The sequence below is a fragment of the Xenopus laevis genome, chromosome 9_10L (genome assembly GCF_017654675.1).
Source record: "Xenopus laevis strain J_2021 chromosome 9_10L, Xenopus_laevis_v10.1, whole genome shotgun sequence".
NCBI classification, from domain to species: domain Eukaryota; kingdom Metazoa; phylum Chordata; class Amphibia; order Anura; family Pipidae; genus Xenopus; species Xenopus laevis.
This window is the reverse complement of record NC_054387.1, coordinates 16,130,020-16,150,713: the sequence shown is the minus strand read 5'-3', so window position 1 is coordinate 16,150,713 and position 20,694 is coordinate 16,130,020. Positions and strand designations below refer to the sequence as shown.

At 40.1% G+C, this 20,694-nt stretch overlaps 1 protein-coding gene across 3 annotated transcripts in view; it reads left to right on the top strand.

Moving 5' to 3' along the window:
- phactr3.L (phosphatase and actin regulator 3 L homeolog) overlaps positions 1-20,694 on the top strand; it is a 76,308-nt gene that overhangs the window by 53,644 nt on the left and 1,970 nt on the right. For all 3 annotated transcript variants that reach the window (XM_018234618.2, XM_018234616.2, NM_001096429.1), the window contains 4 exon segments: positions 8,031-8,086; positions 16,252-16,313; positions 18,106-18,246; positions 20,481-20,557. In XM_018234618.2, the coding sequence (XP_018090107.1) occupies positions 8,031-8,086; positions 16,252-16,313; positions 18,106-18,246; positions 20,481-20,557 (336 nt within the window).

Here is a 20,694-nt window from a genome sequence, read left to right as displayed (position 1 = left end):
GAAACGATGAATTCTGCGAATAACCTTGTGGGAAACAGATTGAGCTGTCTTTTCTTGTTAAATACAGCCTTGCGTAGAATTGTCTCGAGCTGATAGTGTTTCTATTTAGGGTCAGAAATGTATTTTTATACATCGAAAATGTATTTATAGGACAGAAAATTACAAAATAAATCATCACCCACAATAGAAATGTCTTTCTATATTTATATCTATGTATCTATGCTCACGTTTCTATTAAAGTGCCGACAACACGTTACAGACCCTGTGACCAGGCAGATTGTAAAGGAGACATTTTGTGTAAAAATTAAGAACGAACCAACTCGTTATACTCAAGAATTGTGCTTAAAAAAGTAGTGTTTCAGGCTGATTTATTGAATATTTCTGCAAAAACCCTAATAATCCCTCCCTTCTCTTCCTGCTAGATTGAATTCCCAGGCTGTGCAGGGGAGCCGGCGGCTCTCAGCTCACTGCTCTGTAGGACAGGAACCAATCAACAGCTAGCAGGACCTGATAGGGAACTGAAGTCTGTCTGTGTGTGTGTGATACAGGACTGTGATTGGCTGTCCCCCTCCTACTGTGCTTCTGGCAGGGATCGTTAGGACACACCCACCCCTCATTTGAAACAGGGACAGTGAACATCTATAGGGGCTCCAATAAAGTCTATTTTTAAAGACAATATTCATTTTTCTTATGTGACTCCTTTAAGAAAGGATTGGGGAGTCTCAGTTTGAATGCCCCTTAGTACTCATGTAGAGAGAACGTCTGCCCAAGGTTACGGCCACTGGCGTAACTATAGAAGAAGCAGACCCTGTGGTTGCAGGAGGGCTGATGGCAGGGTCTGCTTTCTCTATAGCTGTTTAAGAAATTCACCCCTCCCCAACTGCTCTTCTACCTGCAAATGGGAAGCAAGGGAAGCAGGTGGGTGGGGGGGAAATCTGTCCCGATTTTGACAGCTCAACCCGCAGTCCTGGAAAACAGCCAGAAAAAGATACAACGTTTCTAAAACGTAATAGGCTTTTGGCAGAGAGCTGCCAGAATACATGGCAACTGCACTTAGATACATTTGTAACAATTTAAGATAAGCAAAGATACAATTAAAACAATTTAAGATAAGCAAAGATACAATTAAAACAATTTAAGATAAGCAAAGATACAATTAAAACAATTTAAGATAAGCAAAGATACAATTATAACAATTTAAGATAAGCAGGTCTCTTGGGCAAACGGTGACTTGCAGCTTTAAAGGGGCTGTTCACCTTCCAAACACTTTTTTCAGTTCAGTTGTTTTTAGATTATTCCCCAGAAATAAAGATTTTTTTTTTCAATTACTTTCCATTATTGATTTCTTTTACTGTTTTACCAAAATCTAAGTTTAAAGTTGAATATTGGTTTCTCTGGTGTTTGAGTCTGGCAGCTCAGTAATTCAAGTGCAGATTCTAAACAATTTTGCAACATTTAATTGACATTTCTCAGCAGCATCTCTGGAGTATCAGCAACTATTGTATCAATTCTAACAGCTGCCTGTAATGAAATCCAGGGTTTCTGCTCAGCAGGGGCAAAGATATGAAATGTATCAACTAAATGTATCAATTTAGAACAGTTTACAGGGTCGGCGACCCCCTCTTCAGAGCTGCTTTAGAAGGTGGAAAATTATACTTTACACTTCAATATTAGAAAAACGGTCACGCATAGAAAATAATTGGAAAAAGTTGTTATTTCTAGTGATCTATCTGATAACAACTAGTTGTTTGAACAGCCAATTTAAAGGGCAATTCACCTGCATTAGCAGAACTGTAATAACATAAAACCTGACCCTAAAATCCCCATAAATGTCTTCAAACTTTCCATAACCTGACAAGTTTTGTAAAATGGATGTGACATTTAAGGGCTACGCGTGGCACTTCTTTTGTCCCTCTTTCTTTTTACCAAATGTTGGGAAGTATGGTCATAGTCCTGCCCTATCCTCACAGTCTGCTATAGGGTGCAAAGATCAAAAATCACAGATTGCACCCTGTCTTTTATAACGTAGATACATGAAACGGCCAATGTATTTATCCTGTCAGGTTCTGGGGTATTATACCTGAAACCATCCCTGGGATACTATGTAGGAAAACAATATATGTATCCGAATAATAGAAAGATTCTGTTATCCGGAAAACCCCAGGTCCCAAGCATTCTGGATAAAAGATCCCATACCTTGGTTGCAGGTAGTAGCTTCTGGAGCAGATATTTGCATACTGCAGCCCATGGAATACTGCTTGGTTTGCCTCCACAGATAAATACACTGCTGCACTATTCTGGGGATGATCTATTTCTATTTTAATTCACCTCATTCATCAAAGTCATGTGTAGGCTGTTTACACTGCATAGTAAGCAGAACCGTCCCACTTCCTATGGGAGTTGTAGAAGCCATATCCCCTCCAGCAAGAAATCTATACGGAATGCTTGTAAACAAAGCCCTCCGCATCATCACCTAAATACAACATTCTCCAACTGACAGTTGCACCTACTAGTGTTCTATAGAAATGGAATATTTATTATAAGTCTAGTTCAGCAAGGGGTTAACCCCTCAACCCAACCCTGTGTACTTATGTACTGTCCCTTTTTATCTTACAGTAAATCATTTAAACCACTGCCTGGTTGCTAAGATAAGTGGCACCCTGGCAACCAGTTAAACTGGGCAACATACCTAAACTGCAGTCAAAGGAATTTCAACAGTGGGCATCTGATAAATAGAGATTTAAAGGAGATTTACTAGAAACAGCATTTTCAAAAAAAAATCTGACATTCCAATGTTCTGACTGTGTATTCTAGGCAGTAATTCTGCCCTTAATCCCTCTAAACCATGTAATGTAAGTCTGTTTCATGTGTGATTGCCGTTTATTCGGTTAAGAAGGTCAAAAATGAGTGGTAAAAAAAAGTGCAGAAATGCCACAATATTTATATTTTTCTTTAACTACAGTGAATCTGCAAGTTCTAATTTTTGGCAGCTGCACTTGCAGAAAAAAATGGTGACCGAGGCATTTGTCCCCTTCGGACCATTTGTTTACCTGCTGTTCTTGTAATAAGTTCTGATGGTAGATATGAAACCTGCTTTCTTTCTAATAAACAAAATATCCTCTCTCTGTACCCCTGTTGTCCTTACTAAATAGATTGGCACTGAGCTTGTTTCAAAGGAAATGCAATCAGTGGTAGGGTCCCTGGGTGCAACAGGATGGAACTGTGGGGTAGCAGGTATAGTAGGGAGAGATGGTGCCTATAGTAACAGTGGGATAATAGTCTCTGGGAAGGGACTGTGGGATAGCAGGTATAGTAGGGAGAGATGGTGTCTATAGTAACAGTGGATAATAGTCTCTGGGAAGGGAGTGTGACTGTGGGATAGCAGGTATAGTAGGGAGAGATGGTGTCTATAGTAAAAGTGGATAATAGTCTCTGGGAAGGGAGTGTGACTGTGGGATAGCAGGTATAGTAGGGAGAGATGGTGTCTATAGTAACAGTGGATAATAGTCTCTGGGAAGGGAGTGTGACTGTGGGATAGCAGGTATAGTAGGGAGAGATGGTGTCTATAGTAACAGTGGGATAATAGTCTCTGGGAAGGGAGTGTGACTGTGGGATAGCAGGTATAGTAGGGAGAGATGGTGCCTATAGTAACAGTGGGATAATAGTCACTGGGAAGGGAGTGTGACTGTGGATAGTAGGTATAGTAGGGAGAGATGGTGCCTATAGTAACAGTGGATAATAGTCTCTGGGAAGGGAGTGAGACTGTGGGATAGCAGGTATAGTAGTGAGAGATGGTGCCTATAGTAACAGTGGATAAAAGTCTCTGGGAAGGGAGTGTGACTGTGGGATAGCAGGTATAGTAGGGAGAGATGGTGCCTATAGTAACAGTGGGATAATAGTCTCTGGGAAGGGAAGGTGACAGTGGGATAGCAGGTATAGTAGAGAGAGATGGTGCCTATAGTAACAGTGGGATAATAGTCTCTGGGAAGGGACTGTGGGATAGCAGGTATAGTAGGGAGAGATGGTGTCTATAGTAACAGTGGATAATAGTCTCTGGGAAGGGAGTGTGACTGTGGGATAGCAGGTATAGTAGGGAGAGATGGTGCCTATAGTAACAGTGGATAATAGTCTCTGTGAAGGGAGTGTGACTGTGGGATAGCAGGTATAGTAGGGAGAGATGGTGCCTGTAGTAACAGTGGGATAATAGTCTCTGGGAAGGGAGTGTGCCTGTGGGATAGCAGGTATAGTAGGGAGAGATGGTGCCTATAGTAACAGTGGGATAATAGTCTCTGGGAAGGGAAGGTGACAGTGGGATAGCAGGTATAGTAGAGAGAGATGGTGCCTATAGTAACAGTGGATAATAGTCTCTGGGAAGGGACTGTGGGATAGCAGGTATAGTAGGGAGAGATGGTGTCTATAGTAACAGTGGATAATAGTCTCTGGGAAGGGAGTGTGACTGTGGGATAGCAGGTATAGTAGGGAGAGATGGTGCCTATAGTAACAGTGGATAATAGTCTCTGTGAAGGGAGTGTGACTGTGGGATAGCAGGTATAGTAGGGAGAGATGGTGCCTGTAGTAACAGTGGGATAATAGTCTCTGGGAAGGGAGTGTGCCTGTGGGATAGCAGGTATAGTAGGGAGAGATGGTGCCTATAGTAACAGTGGATAATAGTCTCTGGGAAGGGAGTGTGACTGTGGGATAGCAGGTATAGTAGGGAGAGATGTTGTGTATGATTGCAGTGGTAGCAGTGTAAGAGTGGCATATATTGTGCTCTATGGTATATTCTCTATATAAACTCTATGTGTTCTATGGTGTATTTTCTGGTATATTTCTGCTTTATGCAGAAATAATACATCTGTACAGATTGCCCTCTTTGTACATAGCAACATAACTGCAGTCACGAATCTCAATATACTGATTTCATACGATTTTGCTGTAGGATTTCGAGAGCTCTTTTTTCTATAAAGAATGAAATGAAACAGAGATGTAAATTCGATTGTGAGATTTAAACCTCGACATGGTTACATTCTCCACCTAAAACCTGCCAAATTCATTTATAAGTCAATGGCAGAGGTCCATTCTGAACATGTTAATAGCCTTCCTGACATTCGATTTTTTTTCCAGAGAAAAAACTCGAATTGAGTTTTATTTATACAGTATTTAGAGTTTTCGGGTCAGTAACATTCGTTCAAATGTGAGACGTTCGAGTTTTTTCTTAAAGGGATCCTGTCATGGGAAAACATGTTTTTTTTCAAAACGCATCAGTCAATAGTGCTACTCCAGCAGAATTCTGCGCTGAATCCATTTCTCAAAAGAGCAAACAGATTTTTTTTATATTCAATTTTGAAATCTGACATGGGGCTAGACATTTTGTCAATTTCCCAGCTGCCCCTGGTCATGTGACTTGTGCCTGCACTTTAGGAGAGAAATGCTTTCTGGCAGGCTGCTGTTTTTCCTTCTCAATGTAACTGAATGTGTCTCAGTGGGACCTGGATTTTACTATTGAGTGTTGTTCTTAGATCTACCAGGCAGCTGTTATCTTGTGTTAGGGATCTGGTTACCTTCCCATTGTTTGGCTGCTGGGGGGGGGGGGGAGGGAGGGGGTGATATCACTCCAACTTGCAGTACAGCAGTAAAGAGTGATTGAAGTTTATCAGAGCACAAGTCACATGACTTGGGGCAGCTGGGAAATTGACAATATGTCTAGCCCCATGTCAGATTTCAAAATTGAATATACAAAAATCTGTTTGCTCTTTTGAGAAATGGATTTCAGTGCAGAATTCTGCTGGAGCAGCACTATTAACTGATTCATTTTGAAAACATTTTTTTTTCCCATGACAGTATCCCTTTAATGTATTTCAATGGAAAATAGAAAAATCGGTCAGACGCCATCAGATTTTATCTTGTCGGATTAAAACTCATGCAGCGTCCCCATCCCACAGTCATGTAGTTTACACATCAGATTTTAGTATCAATCCCATTATATTTTGACTTATGCAACTACATCTGAATTGTAGGAGCTTTTTGTCGAGCCGTCACCATCCTACAGAATCTCCCGTGGAGTGATCCCTTAGGCTGCTAATGGCATGCATTAGGGGTAATTTACTGATCCCAGGATACAAACCAAGCAACCTCTGGAGAAATGCAGATTTCTGATCCTGTCTAGATCTCTATAGAAGCGACTTGTGAGAATGTCCTTTCATAACTAAGTTTCACTCATTAACTAGATTTTGTGTTGATAAAATCTCTATATCAATATTTATTGATGCCTTTTTTTGAGGTTCTTATCCTGTAGGGATGCACTAAATACAGGATTTGGTTCAGGTTATGGCCAGGATTCGGCCTTTTTCAGCAGCATTAAGATTTGGCCGAATCCTCGTGTCTGGCCGAACTGAATCCAAATCCTAATTTGAATATGCAAATTAGGGGAGGGAAGAGAAAACTCCATAAATTTTTGTCACTAACCAAGAAGCATTCATTTCGGGATTTTGCCTTTTTCGTCAGGATTCAGATTCGGCCGAATCCTCGTGCCTGGTGTAATCGAATCTGAATCTGCATAGGGGCGGGAAGGGAAATAACCTTTTTGTAACAAAACAAGGAAGTAAAAAAATTTTTTTCCACTTTTTCCCTTCCTTCCCAAATTAGGATTTGGTTTGATATCCGTCTTAATCTTTCATGAAGGATTGATGAATCCCAAATAGTAGATTCGGGGCATCTCTACTATCGAGGTTCATACACTGCATAGATATTCATCTGAAAATAAAATCCACACCAGATACACTGTATGGTTTTCTGCATCACTTAAAGGGCCAGCAACCCCTACCCCCCTACATGTTTAAAGCTGGCCAAGGCAGAGATATCATATGAGATGAAGATTTGTATGATTTTCGGATAGTGTCTGGATTATCCCGACATTTTTCGTACCATGTCAATCAGTCGATCAGACAGGTTAAATGTAGGGATGCACCAAATTCAGGATTTGATTCGGGATTCTGCCTTTTTCAGCCGGATTCAGGTTCAGCCGAATCGGTCTGCCAGGCCGAACCGAATCCGAAACCTACTTTGCATATGCAAATTAGGGACGGGGAGGGAAATTGCGTGACTTTTTGTCACAAACCAGGGAAATAAAAAATGTTTTCCCCTTTTCACCACTAATTTGCATATGCAAATTAGGATTCTGATTCAGTTCATTATTCGGCCGAATCTTTTGGCTGAATCCAAAATAGTGGAGTCGGTGCATCCCTAGTTAAATGATTTTTATCTCCCCATGTATTGCCTATTTGACGATATCAACGGGAAACTGCTACTACTATTTGTCGGACATAACTTTCATATGATTGCTGCCTGCCAATTAATGGCCCGAGCATCGTGTGATTTGTTCTCTTTGCTACTTGGTTTTAATCTGAATCGTTAGGAAAGGACATTCGTTCATCCGATATATAGCCGAATAATAATATGCACGTCTATGGCTGGGGTGCATATCTCTGTCCTGTTTTTTTTATATGAAATATTTGATCCTGCACCCTAATAGGCGAGTGCATGTATGTACAGTATATATCTGTATTCATGTGTCTCATTCTGTGTGTTTCTCCTGTACTATGGGCACATTGTGATCAAGACGTCTCCCCCAAAGAGCGTTGGATACACAGTAGTGTAAGAGATGCTGAGGAGGAGTGCATTGGTAGGGGGAAGCCTCATTTATTATGCAGGCACAGCTTGCACACAAGGCAAGTTATTGGCTGACAGTTCAGGCAGTGCGATGGGAGTGAACGAATCTCCTTCTATACAAGGCTCTTGTCTCTGGCACAGCTGAGATTAGTGCAGAGCTAGGGACAAGGGAGCGGGGATTCCTTGAGAGCTGCGGATTGTCACGCTCCTATATTCCATCAGTACTTAGGAAAACTGATACACATACCTTTTGCAGAGTGGGGTATCCTACAGCCATTGCTACTTATTAATCCAAGGGAGGCTTTACTACTGCTAGCCAACATCAACATGGTGCAAAACGTTATCCTGGTCTTTTTCCGCAGGCGACTGAGCCAAAGACCTGCTGTGGAAGAACTTGAAAGAAGAAATATTCTGAAACGTGAGTACAGGATCATTTCCTATTGATCTCATGCAGTGCTGCTGTCGAACTATAACTTCCAGCCGAGGGTTGCTAACATGAATAAACATCTGTAGGGGGCGGGTATCATTTCTAGGCCCCTCAACATAATCATTGGGAACGTTAGTACAGGTATGGGATCTGTGATCCAGAATGCTCAGGACCTTGGGGTTTCCAGATAAGGGGTATTTCCGTGATTTGGATCTTCATGTCTTAAGTTTACTAAAAAAAAAATCACATACAAAACATTAAACAGCACATTAAATAAGCCCAATAGCCCCACAGGAGTCATCAGATAAACAGACTATTGGCAATATATCCATCGAGTCCTACATAAGACTATATACTACATTTTGAGCTGTATGTTTTGTATATATTACTGAAAAATCATTCTTGAAAACTGTTGAACCTACGTAATACTTGTTCTTGCTATACATATAACCGCAAAATGAAAACAAATTTTATATGTGTTATAAATAAATAAAAACATGTTTGAAATCATACAGGTATGGGATCTCTGATCCAGAATGCTGAGGACCTGGGTGTTTCCAGATAAGGGGTCTTTCTGTAATTTGGATCTTCATGTCTTAAGTTTACTAAAAAAAAATTACGTGAACATCAAATAAGCCCAATAGGCTGGTTTTGCTTCCAATAAGGATTAATCATACAGGTATAGGATCTGTTATCTGAAAACCCGTAAGCTCTGAATTACGGAAAGGCCATTTCCCCTAGACTCTCTAATAATCAAATAATTCAGGATTTAAAAACGATTTCCTTTTTCTCTGTGTAAATAAAACAGTAGCTTGTACTTGAGATATAATTAATCCTTATTGGAAGCAGAACCAGGTTATTGGGTTTATTTAATGTTTACATTGATTTTCTAGTAGACGTAAGGTATGAAGATCCAAAATACAGAAAGATCCCTTGTCCGGAAAACCCCAGGTCCTGAGCATTCTGGATAAAAAGTCTCGTACCTGTATGTAAATTTGGATCAAGTACAAATTACTGTTTTTCTATTATAGAGAAAAGGGGAATCATTATTTGATTATAATGGAGTCTATGGGAGACGGATTTCCGTAATTCGGAGCTTTCCGGGTTTCCGGATAACGGATCCCATACCTAGAATGCAGTGCCTGTTATGATTGTGGGGTTATTAAATTAAAACAAATATCCCATTCAGAAAGGAGTTCACGTAATCTGGCCAATCTCTAGTTGATAGGGGCAATTGTAATGGGATTAAAACCTCATGACCTGAATCAAATGCAGGGTTTGTGCTTAATTCCCTCCAGTAATTACACTTGCGGATGTTTTTTTTCAGGAATGGCTTGGATAATGCTGCTGGTGGTAGTTAGAAAATCCTTTAAAAAAATCCTGCTTGGCCGGAAGAGATTTGCAGCCTTTATGTAACAAGCTTATCGGCAAATCCTGTATTGTTCTATTAGCAATGTTACTCAGCAACCAGTGGAGTAACTAGATATTACTGGGCCCCTCAGCAAATTAATTTTAGGGCCCCCAGAAGTTGTCCTGTTTTACCAATATATATTGAAATCGCTCTTTATTTGGGGCCCCCTATACCTCCTGGGCTTCCCATGCAGCCGCAGGGTCTGCTTCCTATGCAGTTACACCCCAGTCCGCAACATGTTTAATCAGAAAATCATTGGGGAGATGAGTGAAACTCTGGGGCCCCTCCATTGATGGGGACCCAGGGCCAATGTACTTTGAGCACTACCCTAAAATCATCCCTGCCATAACTGAACGCTGCACTCAGTATCCCACGACCTGGCTTTGTCCACACATATTTCCAAGGGGTTATGCCCTGTACAACAGTTCGCCCTGGAACAGAAAAAATGAATCCAAATTTTCCTAAAAAATTGTACAAAGTAGTTGACATATAACAAAAATGTAACTCCTTACCCCTATATGTAATAAAAGGCACTAAGTTTGCCCAGGAGCAGTAACCCATAGCAACCAATAAGACGTTTGCTTTTAAACAGGTGACCAGTAAATGATACCTTCTGATTGGTTGCTATGGGTTACTGCTCCTGGGCAAACATAGTGCCCTTTACTGTATAACCCCCCTTAGTGTTTTAGAAATAGGGCGAAAATAGTACATTTTGGGGATTCTTAAAAATGTAGTACAGGTATGGGAGCTGTTATCCAGAATGCTCGGGAACTGGGGTTTTCCGTATAATTGATCTAGGATCTACGTCTACTAGAAAATCATATTAACATTAAATAAACCAAATAGGCTGGTTTTGTTTCCAATAAGGATTAATATTAGGGATGCACCGAATCCACTATTTCGGATTCGGCTGAACCCCCGAATCCTTCGTGAAAGAACTGAATCCTAATTTGCATATGCAAATTAGGGATGGGAAGGGGAAAACATTTTTTAACTTCCTTGTTTTGTGACAAAAAGTCACGTGATTTCCTTACGTGTATATGCAAATTAGGATTTGGTTCGGCCAGGCAGAAGGATTCTGCCAAATCCTGGATTCGGTGCATCCCTAATTAATATCCTTATCACTTGTCACAACCAGCATTAGTTCTTAATAGCAAATATACTTACTGTATTCCTCAGGGGGTTAGCTTCTTCTTAGTCCGTTTGCTCCAGCGGGGAGCATAGGGCCTCAACGACACTCCTCCAACGAACTCGGTTCGCAGCGGTCTTCTTCAGCTGAGCCCATGCAAAGGTGGCCATACACGGGCAGATTAAAGCTGCCGATATGGTCCTTTACACCGATTCGGCAGCTCATCTACCCGTGTGTGGGGGATCCCGATGGGTCCTCCCGATCGATATCAGGCCAGATATCGATCAGTCAAGTTTGATTTTTTTCTGCTATCCAGGACCACATCGGCTAGTTGATGTAGTTCTGCGACCCATTGTAATCCGCAGGGCCGAACGTTCGGATTCACTCGATATCGCCCAGCCGTTAGTGGGCATATCGGATTGAGATCCGCTTGTTTGGCGACCTCACCAAACTAGAGGATCGAATAGTGTATGGCCACCTTAAGGCTGGATGCAGCTCTGCCAAACAGTTATTGGAAGTAGGTATCTTTGGAACGCAATTCTGCTCCAGTTTTCTCAGCCCTCTAGATCAGGGATCCCCAACCTTTTGAACCCGTGAGCAACATTGAGAAGAAAAAGGAGTTGGGGAGCAACACCAGCATGAAAAATGTTCTTGGGGTGCCAAATAAGGGCTGTGATTGGCTATTTGGTAGCCTATATGTGGACTGGCAGACTACAGGAGATTCTGTTTGGCATTGCATCTGGTGTGGATACAACCAAAACTTGCCTCCAAGCCTGGAATTCAAAAATAAGCACCTGCTTTGAGGCCACTGGGAGCAACATCCAAGGGGTTGGAGAGCAACATGTTACTCACGAGCTACTGGTTGGGGTTCACTGCTCTAGAGGATACAGGGATGGAAGTATCCACAGTTCAAAAAGTTAAATAATCCCTGTAAGGGACATTTGGTCCTAACTGTGTTAAATTCTATTGCACTATAGTCATGCTCAAGGCCCCTTGATGGTGTTGGTTTACCCATGAGACAGGGGTGTCCGAAATAATTAATTTTGTTGTACTACAACTTACAAAATCCATTTGAAGGCTGTCCGTGAGTGCTGTAGTTCAACAACAAGAGAGCTGCTAAACAGCCAGGGACCTCTTCACCTCTTCCAAACAGTCCCAGCCATCTGCATGTTGCCTCATTCCGAGTGCATTTCTCATCTCCTTACGATGGCTTTTTACGAGCACAGAATTCTTGGAAACCGTTTAGCACAGAGACAAGACTAATGACAATCTGTTGCTCATAAAGATCGGATCAGCCAGTGCTCTTTATGTGAAGGAGAGGGATCTGGAAAATAAATGCATGCGTGATGTCTCTATACTGAGAGGGGGTGAAACTGAACCAAGAAATCACCAAGGGGGAATGATAGATTTGCATATTTTATTCCTACCTTACACATGCCTTTTATAAAAGCCATGGGTGATGGAGACAAGCTTGGATTTTAAATGCAGAGTATTTCCTATACATTCCTGGAGAACGTGGTGCTGTAGGATGATAGAGAATCATAGAGGAGACTCTACCATATCCAGTGCAGAGATGGTGTGCAGAGCATTTCTACTGTCGTTATTGATTGACTTATTTACAGTTTGGCTATATAGATATATGAGGGAAAGAGTGATAGATTTGCCGAAGGTCATCCTTCATCAGGCTATTATATTCACTCCCCACTTTACTCCCCCTTGTCCTGCTTAGGGTTGCCACCCGGCCGGTATTTTACTGGCCTAACCAGTAAAACACCTGCCGGGGGCGGTATAACAAATTTACCGGCAATGTAGCTGCCGGTAAATTTGTAATACCCTTAAAAAGACCCCTCGGCCTGGAAACGTTATTCTCCTTCTTGAAATCTCCGTGACGCGGCCCTGCCCCCTTTTACGTCATGGCCCGCCCCTTTTGACACCACAATCCACCCTGCCCAACAGCAGCTGTAAAATTTTAGGAAAAGGTGGCAACCCTAGTCTTGCTGCTTGTCATTCAAATAACAGGCTCATTACTTCTTTTAATTCCTATACAACACTTTAGCTGTATGTATACATGATCATTGCTCCTGCTTGATCTGGTTTTAAGTGATCTGGGCCTGCAACGATGACCCAGCACGTGCCTTAAAGGGCACTTTTTCATGGGAATTTTTTTTTTCCAAAACGCATCAGTTAATAGTGCTGTTCCAGCAGAATTCTGCACTGAAATCTGTTTCTCAAAAGAGCAACCAGATTTTTTTATATTTCATTTTGAAATCTGACATGGGGCTAGACATATGGTCTGTTTCCCAGTTGCCCCCAGTCATGTGACTTGTGCTCTGAAAAACTGTAGTCACTCTTTACTGCAAGTTGGAGTGATATCACCCCCTCCCTATCCCCTCAGCAGCCTAACAACAGAACAATGGGAAGGTAACTAAATAGCAGCTCCCTAACATAAAATAACAGCTGCCTGGTAGATCTAAGAACAACACTCAATAGTAAAATCCAGGTCCCATTGAGACACATTCAGTTACAATGACGAGGAGAAACAAAAGCCTGCCAGAAAGCAGTTCGACTCTCTTTCTGAAAGCACATGACCAGGGAAAATGACTTGAGATGTACCTACACACCAATATTAGGAATAAAAAAATACATTTGCTGGTTCAAGAATGACATTTTATATTGTAGAGTGAATTATCTGCAGTGTAAACAGTGTCATTTAGAAATAAAAACGACATCATAAAAATAATGACAGAATCCCTTTAAGCCTGGTCATTGATCAAGAAGCTACTGACTGGAATTGTAAATGCAACATCTTTACCCTAAACCAAACTGTATGTGAAATGAATCATCTATTGAGGCTTTAATGCCCAAGATCTAACTGTAAGGTTGAGTGGGTGCAGGCATCTCTTATTAATTGATCAGTGAACAGACATTTTATTTTGTTTGGATACAAAAAACCCAAACATTGAACTGTTGGTAAAACCTCTCCCCGCCAAAGTCCATTTGTTGTAATTAGGGATGCACCGAATCCAGGATTCGGCCTTTTTCAGCAGGATCTGGATTCAGCCGAACCGAATCCTAATTTGCATATACAAATTAGGGGCGGGGAGGGAAAACGCGTGACTTTTTGTCACAAAACAAGGAAGTGAAAAATGTTTCCCCTTCCCACCCCTAATTTACATATGCAAATGAAAATTAGGATTCGGTTTGGCCTGGCAGAAGGATTTGGCCGAATCCTGCTGAAAAAGTTCAAATCCTGAACCGAATCCTGGATTCAGTGCATCCCTAATTACAACTAATGGGATTTGGCATATGCAAATTAGGATTTGGCCAAAACTTTCGTGAAGGATATGGGGGTTTGGCCGAATCCAGAATAGTGGATTCGGTGCATCCCCAGTTGTAATACTGACCAGGATTCTATATTTAGTAACTGCCAGCACCAGAAATAGAAAAGACCCATTGCAGTTACTTAAAGCAAATAAATAATTCCACCCACTCTCCCTGCAGCAGTAGCAGCAGCTATATTTAGCTGTATTTAGAGTGCGGAGGCGGAATGTGGAATTTCAATACCTGAGAGAAGGGCAGACCTTGCAGACAAAATACTCCCCCTTCCCACGGTTTACAGCACAGCCGCTGTTTACCTGCCATGTCTGTGGAATTTAAAGGGGAACTATCGCGAGAATGAAAATTTAATATAAGCTTCAGCATACTGAAATAAGTAACTCTCTAAATACAATCAATTATTCTGTAATTTCTTTCTGGAATAATCAAGTTCATATTCACTTTTCCTCTCTCAGCATCTGTTTCTCTTCATTCTGTCTTCATTCAGGAGTTGGGTGTCAGATAATTATTGACAGTTAGATCCAATATATCTTATAGGGGGATCCATTTGCCTAAAAGATGTATTAGAGCTCACTCTATTAAAATCACATGTCTCTCTACATGCAGAATTTGTGCAAAGGGCAGTTATTTTGTTAGATTTTGTTTGTACTGGAATCAGTTATTTAAGTGAGCTCTAATATATCTGCTAGGAAAGAAAACCCCCCTATAAGATATATTGGATCTAACAGTCAATGAATATCTGACACCCAACTGCTGCATGAAGACAGAACAAAGAGAAACACATGCTGAGAAAGGAATAGTGAAAATAAACTTCATTATTTCAGAAATTAATCAGAATATTTAATTCACTGTATTTAGAAAGTTTATTATTTCAGTATGATGAAGCGTATATTAAATTAAATTTTTCGTGATAGTTCCCCTTTAATAGAGCTGTTTAGGGAACACAGCTGCTTTTTTCCCTGTATTCCTATCCAGCTAATGCATCCCAATATATATGGTACTGATCCACAGGAATGCACAGGCATTTATGAAATCATTTCTCCAGTTTGCTTGCTGTCATCCATGATTTAGCCAATACCAATAAACTGTAGGCAGGCGTAAATCAGGAACGTTCTGTATATATGGCAATAACCCGCACAAGGTTAAATGTTATCGAGCCGAACATAAACATCTCGCTGGGGCAGAGATTTATAATTGAGCAAATTCAATAGGGCACCAACGTTAAATGGATTAGTTTTATGTCCCAAGTAGAAAGCAAATACATAAGTCACATGACTATGCTGGAGGCTTTTGGGGGTATTTATTGTGGTACAGGTATGGGGATCTGTTATCCGGCAACCTGTTATCCAGGAAATCAAGATACAATTATAGATCAGCGCCACAGGCTATGGCAAAAAACAAATAACAGAACCTAGTGCAATATTGTTAATATTCAGTGCAGTCACCAAAGTGTTACAACACTTATCTGTGTGTGTCTTGAACCATAGAGAGTCTATGCACAGATTTTTCGTGTGTGTTTTAAAGGGCAAAAGTGATTTCTACAAGGTGCTATCTCCAAAATAAAATTCTAATTAAGTCAAACAAAGTGTTTTAATGCTTGCTTCTAAAGGTAAAATTAAAATGAGGTGCAATCGTGTTTTATTTTGGAGATAGCACCTTGTAGAAATCACTTTAAAACAAACACACACAAAATCTGTGCATAGACTTTCTATGGTTCAAGACACACACAGATTAGTTGTTGTTGGCGACTGCACTGAATATTAACAATATTGCACTAGGTTCTGTTATTTGTTTTTTTTTCCATACCCTGTGCCGCTGATCTATAATTGTATCTTGATTTGATGATCTGATGGAGAAACTGTGAAAAAGAAAGGCAAAGGAAAAATTTAGAGGGTTTACTTTTCCTTTAAATCTTGCAAATATTTGTTGTTTTTTTTGCAATTATATCCACAAAGCTCCGAATTATGGAAAGGCAGTCTCCTGTGACTATATTTTATCCAAATATTCCGAATGTTTTTAAAAATTATTTCCTTTTTCTCTGTAATAATAAAACAGTAGCTTGTACTTGATCCCAACTAAGATATAATTAATCCTTATTGGAAGCAAAACCAGCCTATTGGCTTTATTTAATGGTTACATGATTTTATAGTAGACTTAAGGTATGCAGATCCAAATTATGGAAAGATCCGTTATCCGGAAAACCCCAGGTCCCGAGCGTTCTGGATAACAGGTCCCATACTTGTATTTAAGTGCTAACGATCGGTTTGTCTTTGTTTACAGAGAGAAATGACCAGACGGAGCAAGAGGAGAGAAGAGAGATTAAGCAGAGGCTAACGAGGAAGGTGAGATGTTGTAACAATGTTTGGGTACCAGTTTTAAAATGAAACATCCCACAATGTTGCATATACCGGTAACCATGAAGGAATCTTGCAGGGGGGTGCAAAAGCGACCCCGAAAAGCAGAGAAAATATTCCAATGCAACAAATTGACGGGGTAGCTCACCTTTAAATTTAATGAAACACAGACATTGATACTCTGCAACAATCTGTCGTTGGTCTTCAGTTTGTATTTTTGTGTTTTTTCAGGCAGCTCTCCAGTTTGATTTTTCAGCAAGCTGTCTGGTTGCTGGGGTCTTATTTACCCTAGCAACCAGGCAGTGGTCTAAATGAGAGACTAGGATATGAATAGGCGAGGGGTTGAATAGGAAGACAAGGAATAAAAAGTAGCAGCGACAGTAAAACTTTAGCCTTACAGAGCAATAATTTCCGGGTCAGCGACCCCCATTTGAAAGGCAATAAATTAAAAAAAACTATTAAAAGAATAAAATAATGAAAGTTTGTTGCTAAGAATAGGAACTACATTGTTAAGCTCATTTTGGGGATGGATATCAGGCTGCAGGTTGGACTCTAATGGTGGGGTGGGGGCAAGGACAAAATAGCAAGTATTATTTAAAGGGGTTGTTCAACTTTAAGTTAACCTTTAGTATGTCATAGAATGGCAAATTCTAAGAAACCTTTCAATTGGGCTTCATTATTTTTTTTTTATATAGTTTTTCAATTATTTGCCTTCTTCTTCTGACCCTTTCCCGCTTTTAAATGGGGGTTCACTGACCCCATCTAAAAAAAATGCCCTTTAAGGCTACAAATGTATTGTCAGTGCTGCTTTTTATTACTCATCTTTCTATTCAGGCCTCTCCTATTCATATTCCAGTCTTTTGTTCAAATCAATGCATGGTTGCTAGGGTCATTTGAACCCTAGCAAACCGGGTTGCCGAAACTGCAGCTTCTGAATAAAAAGCTAAATCACTCAAAAACCACAAATGATAAAAAAAATTAAAATCAGTTGCAAGTTGTCTGAGAATATCACTCTCTACAGCATACGAAAAGTTAATTTAAAGGTGCACAGCCTCTTTAAAGGAAAACTATACCCCCCAAAATGAATACATGAGCATCATGGCATATTAAAGAATCTTATCAAACTGGAATATATATTTAAGTAAATATTGCTCTTTTACATCTTTTGCCTTGAACCCCCATTTTGTGTGCTGCCTCAGAGATCACCTGACCAGATATACTGCAGCTCTAACTGTAACAGGAAGAAGTGTGGAAGCAAAAGACAGAACTCTGTCTGTTAATTGGCCCATTTGACCTAACATGTTTTGGTTTGTTTGTGTGCACCTGGGATTGAATGATACAATCCCAGGGGGCAGCCATTTTTAAATGGTGTTTTTTTTGCTACTAAAAAGTGTATTATTATGAAAATGGTTTATTTACAAGAAGAAGGGTTTTACATATGAGCTGTTTTATGCAATATCTTTTTTATAGAGACCTACATTGTTTGAGGGGTATAGTTTTCCTTTAAGAACAGTCCATCCTACTGTGCAAGTGAATGGCTAGGAAGGCAGTTGCTCAAAGCTATGCAGAGAATGGCATTTGCTGGAACCCTGCTGTTGACAGGTGTGCTTGGCGAATTCTTTTCTGTTTTCTACACACCAACGAAATGCCTGCGACTCTCAAAAGCCCAACAAAGTACACGATTTCCATGCAGACATAAATCCTCACGGCTCAGAAATGTGAAGGAATTAGGTGCTTAAGTCCAACGCTTAACATGAATTTGGATGTTTTGTTTCTGCAGCTCAATCAGCGGCCAACTGTGGATGAACTGAGGGAGAGGAAAATCCTAATACGGTTCAGCGATTACGTGGAGGTGGCGAAAGCGCAAGATTATGATAGGAGGGCAGACAAGCCCTGGACAAGATTATCTGCAGCTGATAAGGTGAGAGGAACACTGTTCTTTTGCACATAAATATACCCACACCATGCTCCTAATCTACATATGAATGGTGCAAAGCCAACCAGTATTCCTTTATTTGATCAATTATTGCATAAAGAATACAGAATATTCTTCAAAAAGTTCAAGAAATCACTATGAATTAGAATGACTGAGAGAAGTTTCTTAAATGGGTGGTTCACCTTTCAGTATGTTATAGATTGGCTAATTCTAAGCAACTTTTCAATTGGACTTCATTATTTATTTTTTATAGTTTATCTTTTTCTTCTGACTTTGAAATGGGGGTCACTGACCCCATCTAAAAAACAAATGCTCTGTAACGCTACAAATGTAGTTATTGCTACTTTTTAGTATTCATCTTTCTATTCCCGTCCTCACCTATTCATATATTGAGTCTTGTAGTCAAATCAATGCATGGTTGCTAGGGTAATTAGGACCCTAGCAACCAGACTACTGAAACAGCAAACTGGAGAGCGGCTGAAGAAAAAGCTAAATAACTCAAAAACCCACAAATAATAGACAATAAAAACATTGTCTCAGAAAATCAGCATACTTAAAGTTAATATAAAGGTGAATAACACCTGTAGGGTAAGGGCACATGCTGCTATTTCAGGAGATTAGTCACCCAGCGATAAATCACTTCTTCTTCTTCGGGCGACTAATCTTCCCGAACTGCCTTCCTACTGACTAGAGTGTAAATCACCAGTGGAATGGCACTCGGAGCGTTTCGTTTCCCGAAGTCGCCTCACAAGGAAACTTCTGTGATTTTGGAAAGCTGAAGCGATCCGACTGCCATTCCGTCTGTGATTTACATTCTAGCCAGTGGGAAGGCAGTTCGAGGAGATTAGTCGCCCGAAGAAGAAGCGATTTGTCGCTGGGTGACTAATCTCCTATTAGTCACCCAGCATAAGTCAGTTATCCTATTCCTCCAGCTCTGTTAATCAGATGGATTTTGCTGTGTATTTTTTAGGAGCCGAAACCAACAGTTATTTACTAAAGTCAGAATTTTTCTGATTATTTAAAAAACAGACCAAACTAGAATTCACGATTGCTATTTAGTATTAAAAAAAAGCTCTATTTAATCTGATTGTTCAAAAACAAGATAAAATTGAGTGAAACCCCGAATCGTATGTTTTTTTTCCCTGAATCTCATGATTTTTTTCGGTCTTTTTCCTGAAAAAGCCAGATTTTCGGGCTTATTCCAGTGCAGACCACAGAAACTTCCAAATAAGATAGGGACCACTCCCATTGATTTATATACAATCTGTGATGGCGGATATTTGGATTCTGACTTTTTGCAGCTTCGGACTTTAATAAATCCCCCAAAATTCAAGTTAAAAAAACCCCCCCAGAAAAAATTGAGTTTTGCATCAAAAAGCCCAACTGGTCTTTAGAAAATAACCCCCACATGACTTCCCAATGTATATAGGGAAGCTGCTTAGAAGTTTGGCTAGTGAACTAGAATATATATAGTGGATAATGTACCCCCTACTGTAATTTATAAAGATATTATGTCACTGAGGAGTTATGTGACCATGTAAAAGCACGAGACCAAAGGCTGTAAACTATATAGTGAATAAAGTACCCCCTATTGTAAAATAGAAGTTACCTTCAGCCTTGTATTTTTATATTGTCACGAAACTCCACGGTAACTTATAATATCCTTATATTTTACAATAGGGGCTACTTTATTCACTATATAGTTTACAGTCTGGTCCCATAGGGAAATGTAGATTATATATATATATATATATATATATCCTTGATAAATGCCCCAACGATATATGCTTGATGGCTAATGCCGTGAGTGCTTTCACTGGACTATATATAGTGAATAAAGTACCCCCTCTTGTAAAATATAAGGATTTTATAAGTCACCGAGGAGTTTCATGACCATATATGTTTTTATACAGGTCATGGAACTCTGAGGTAACTTCTAATATCCTCATATTTTGCAACTGGGGGTACTTTATTTATTATAATACACAAGTTTCAGTGAGTCATGTGACAGAAATGACATCAGAACTCACCGTTTATAACTGATGACATCAGAACTCACCGTTTATAAGAATATAATTTACAAGATATTCATGGCTTTTGTGTAGATTTGTGTGTATGCCAGTAAATGGCTCACTAATTGATCAACCTCTCAGTATCAGTCATTGACCCTATTGCTGGTCTGGTTTATATTTACAGAATTGTTATTTGTTGCTTTTCAGGCTGCTATACGCAAAGAGCTGAACGAGTACAAGAGCAATGAGATGGAAGTGCATGCGTCGAGCAAACACTTGACCAGGTGAGGACCCTGTAGGGAGGCGCACAAGAGAAATTTAGTGTTAACATCCATAGGGGGGTACTTACATATATGTAACCTGTCCAGCCAAGATCCAAGATGGGGGCAACTTCAAAGGCCTGGAACATTACTGGTCTTTA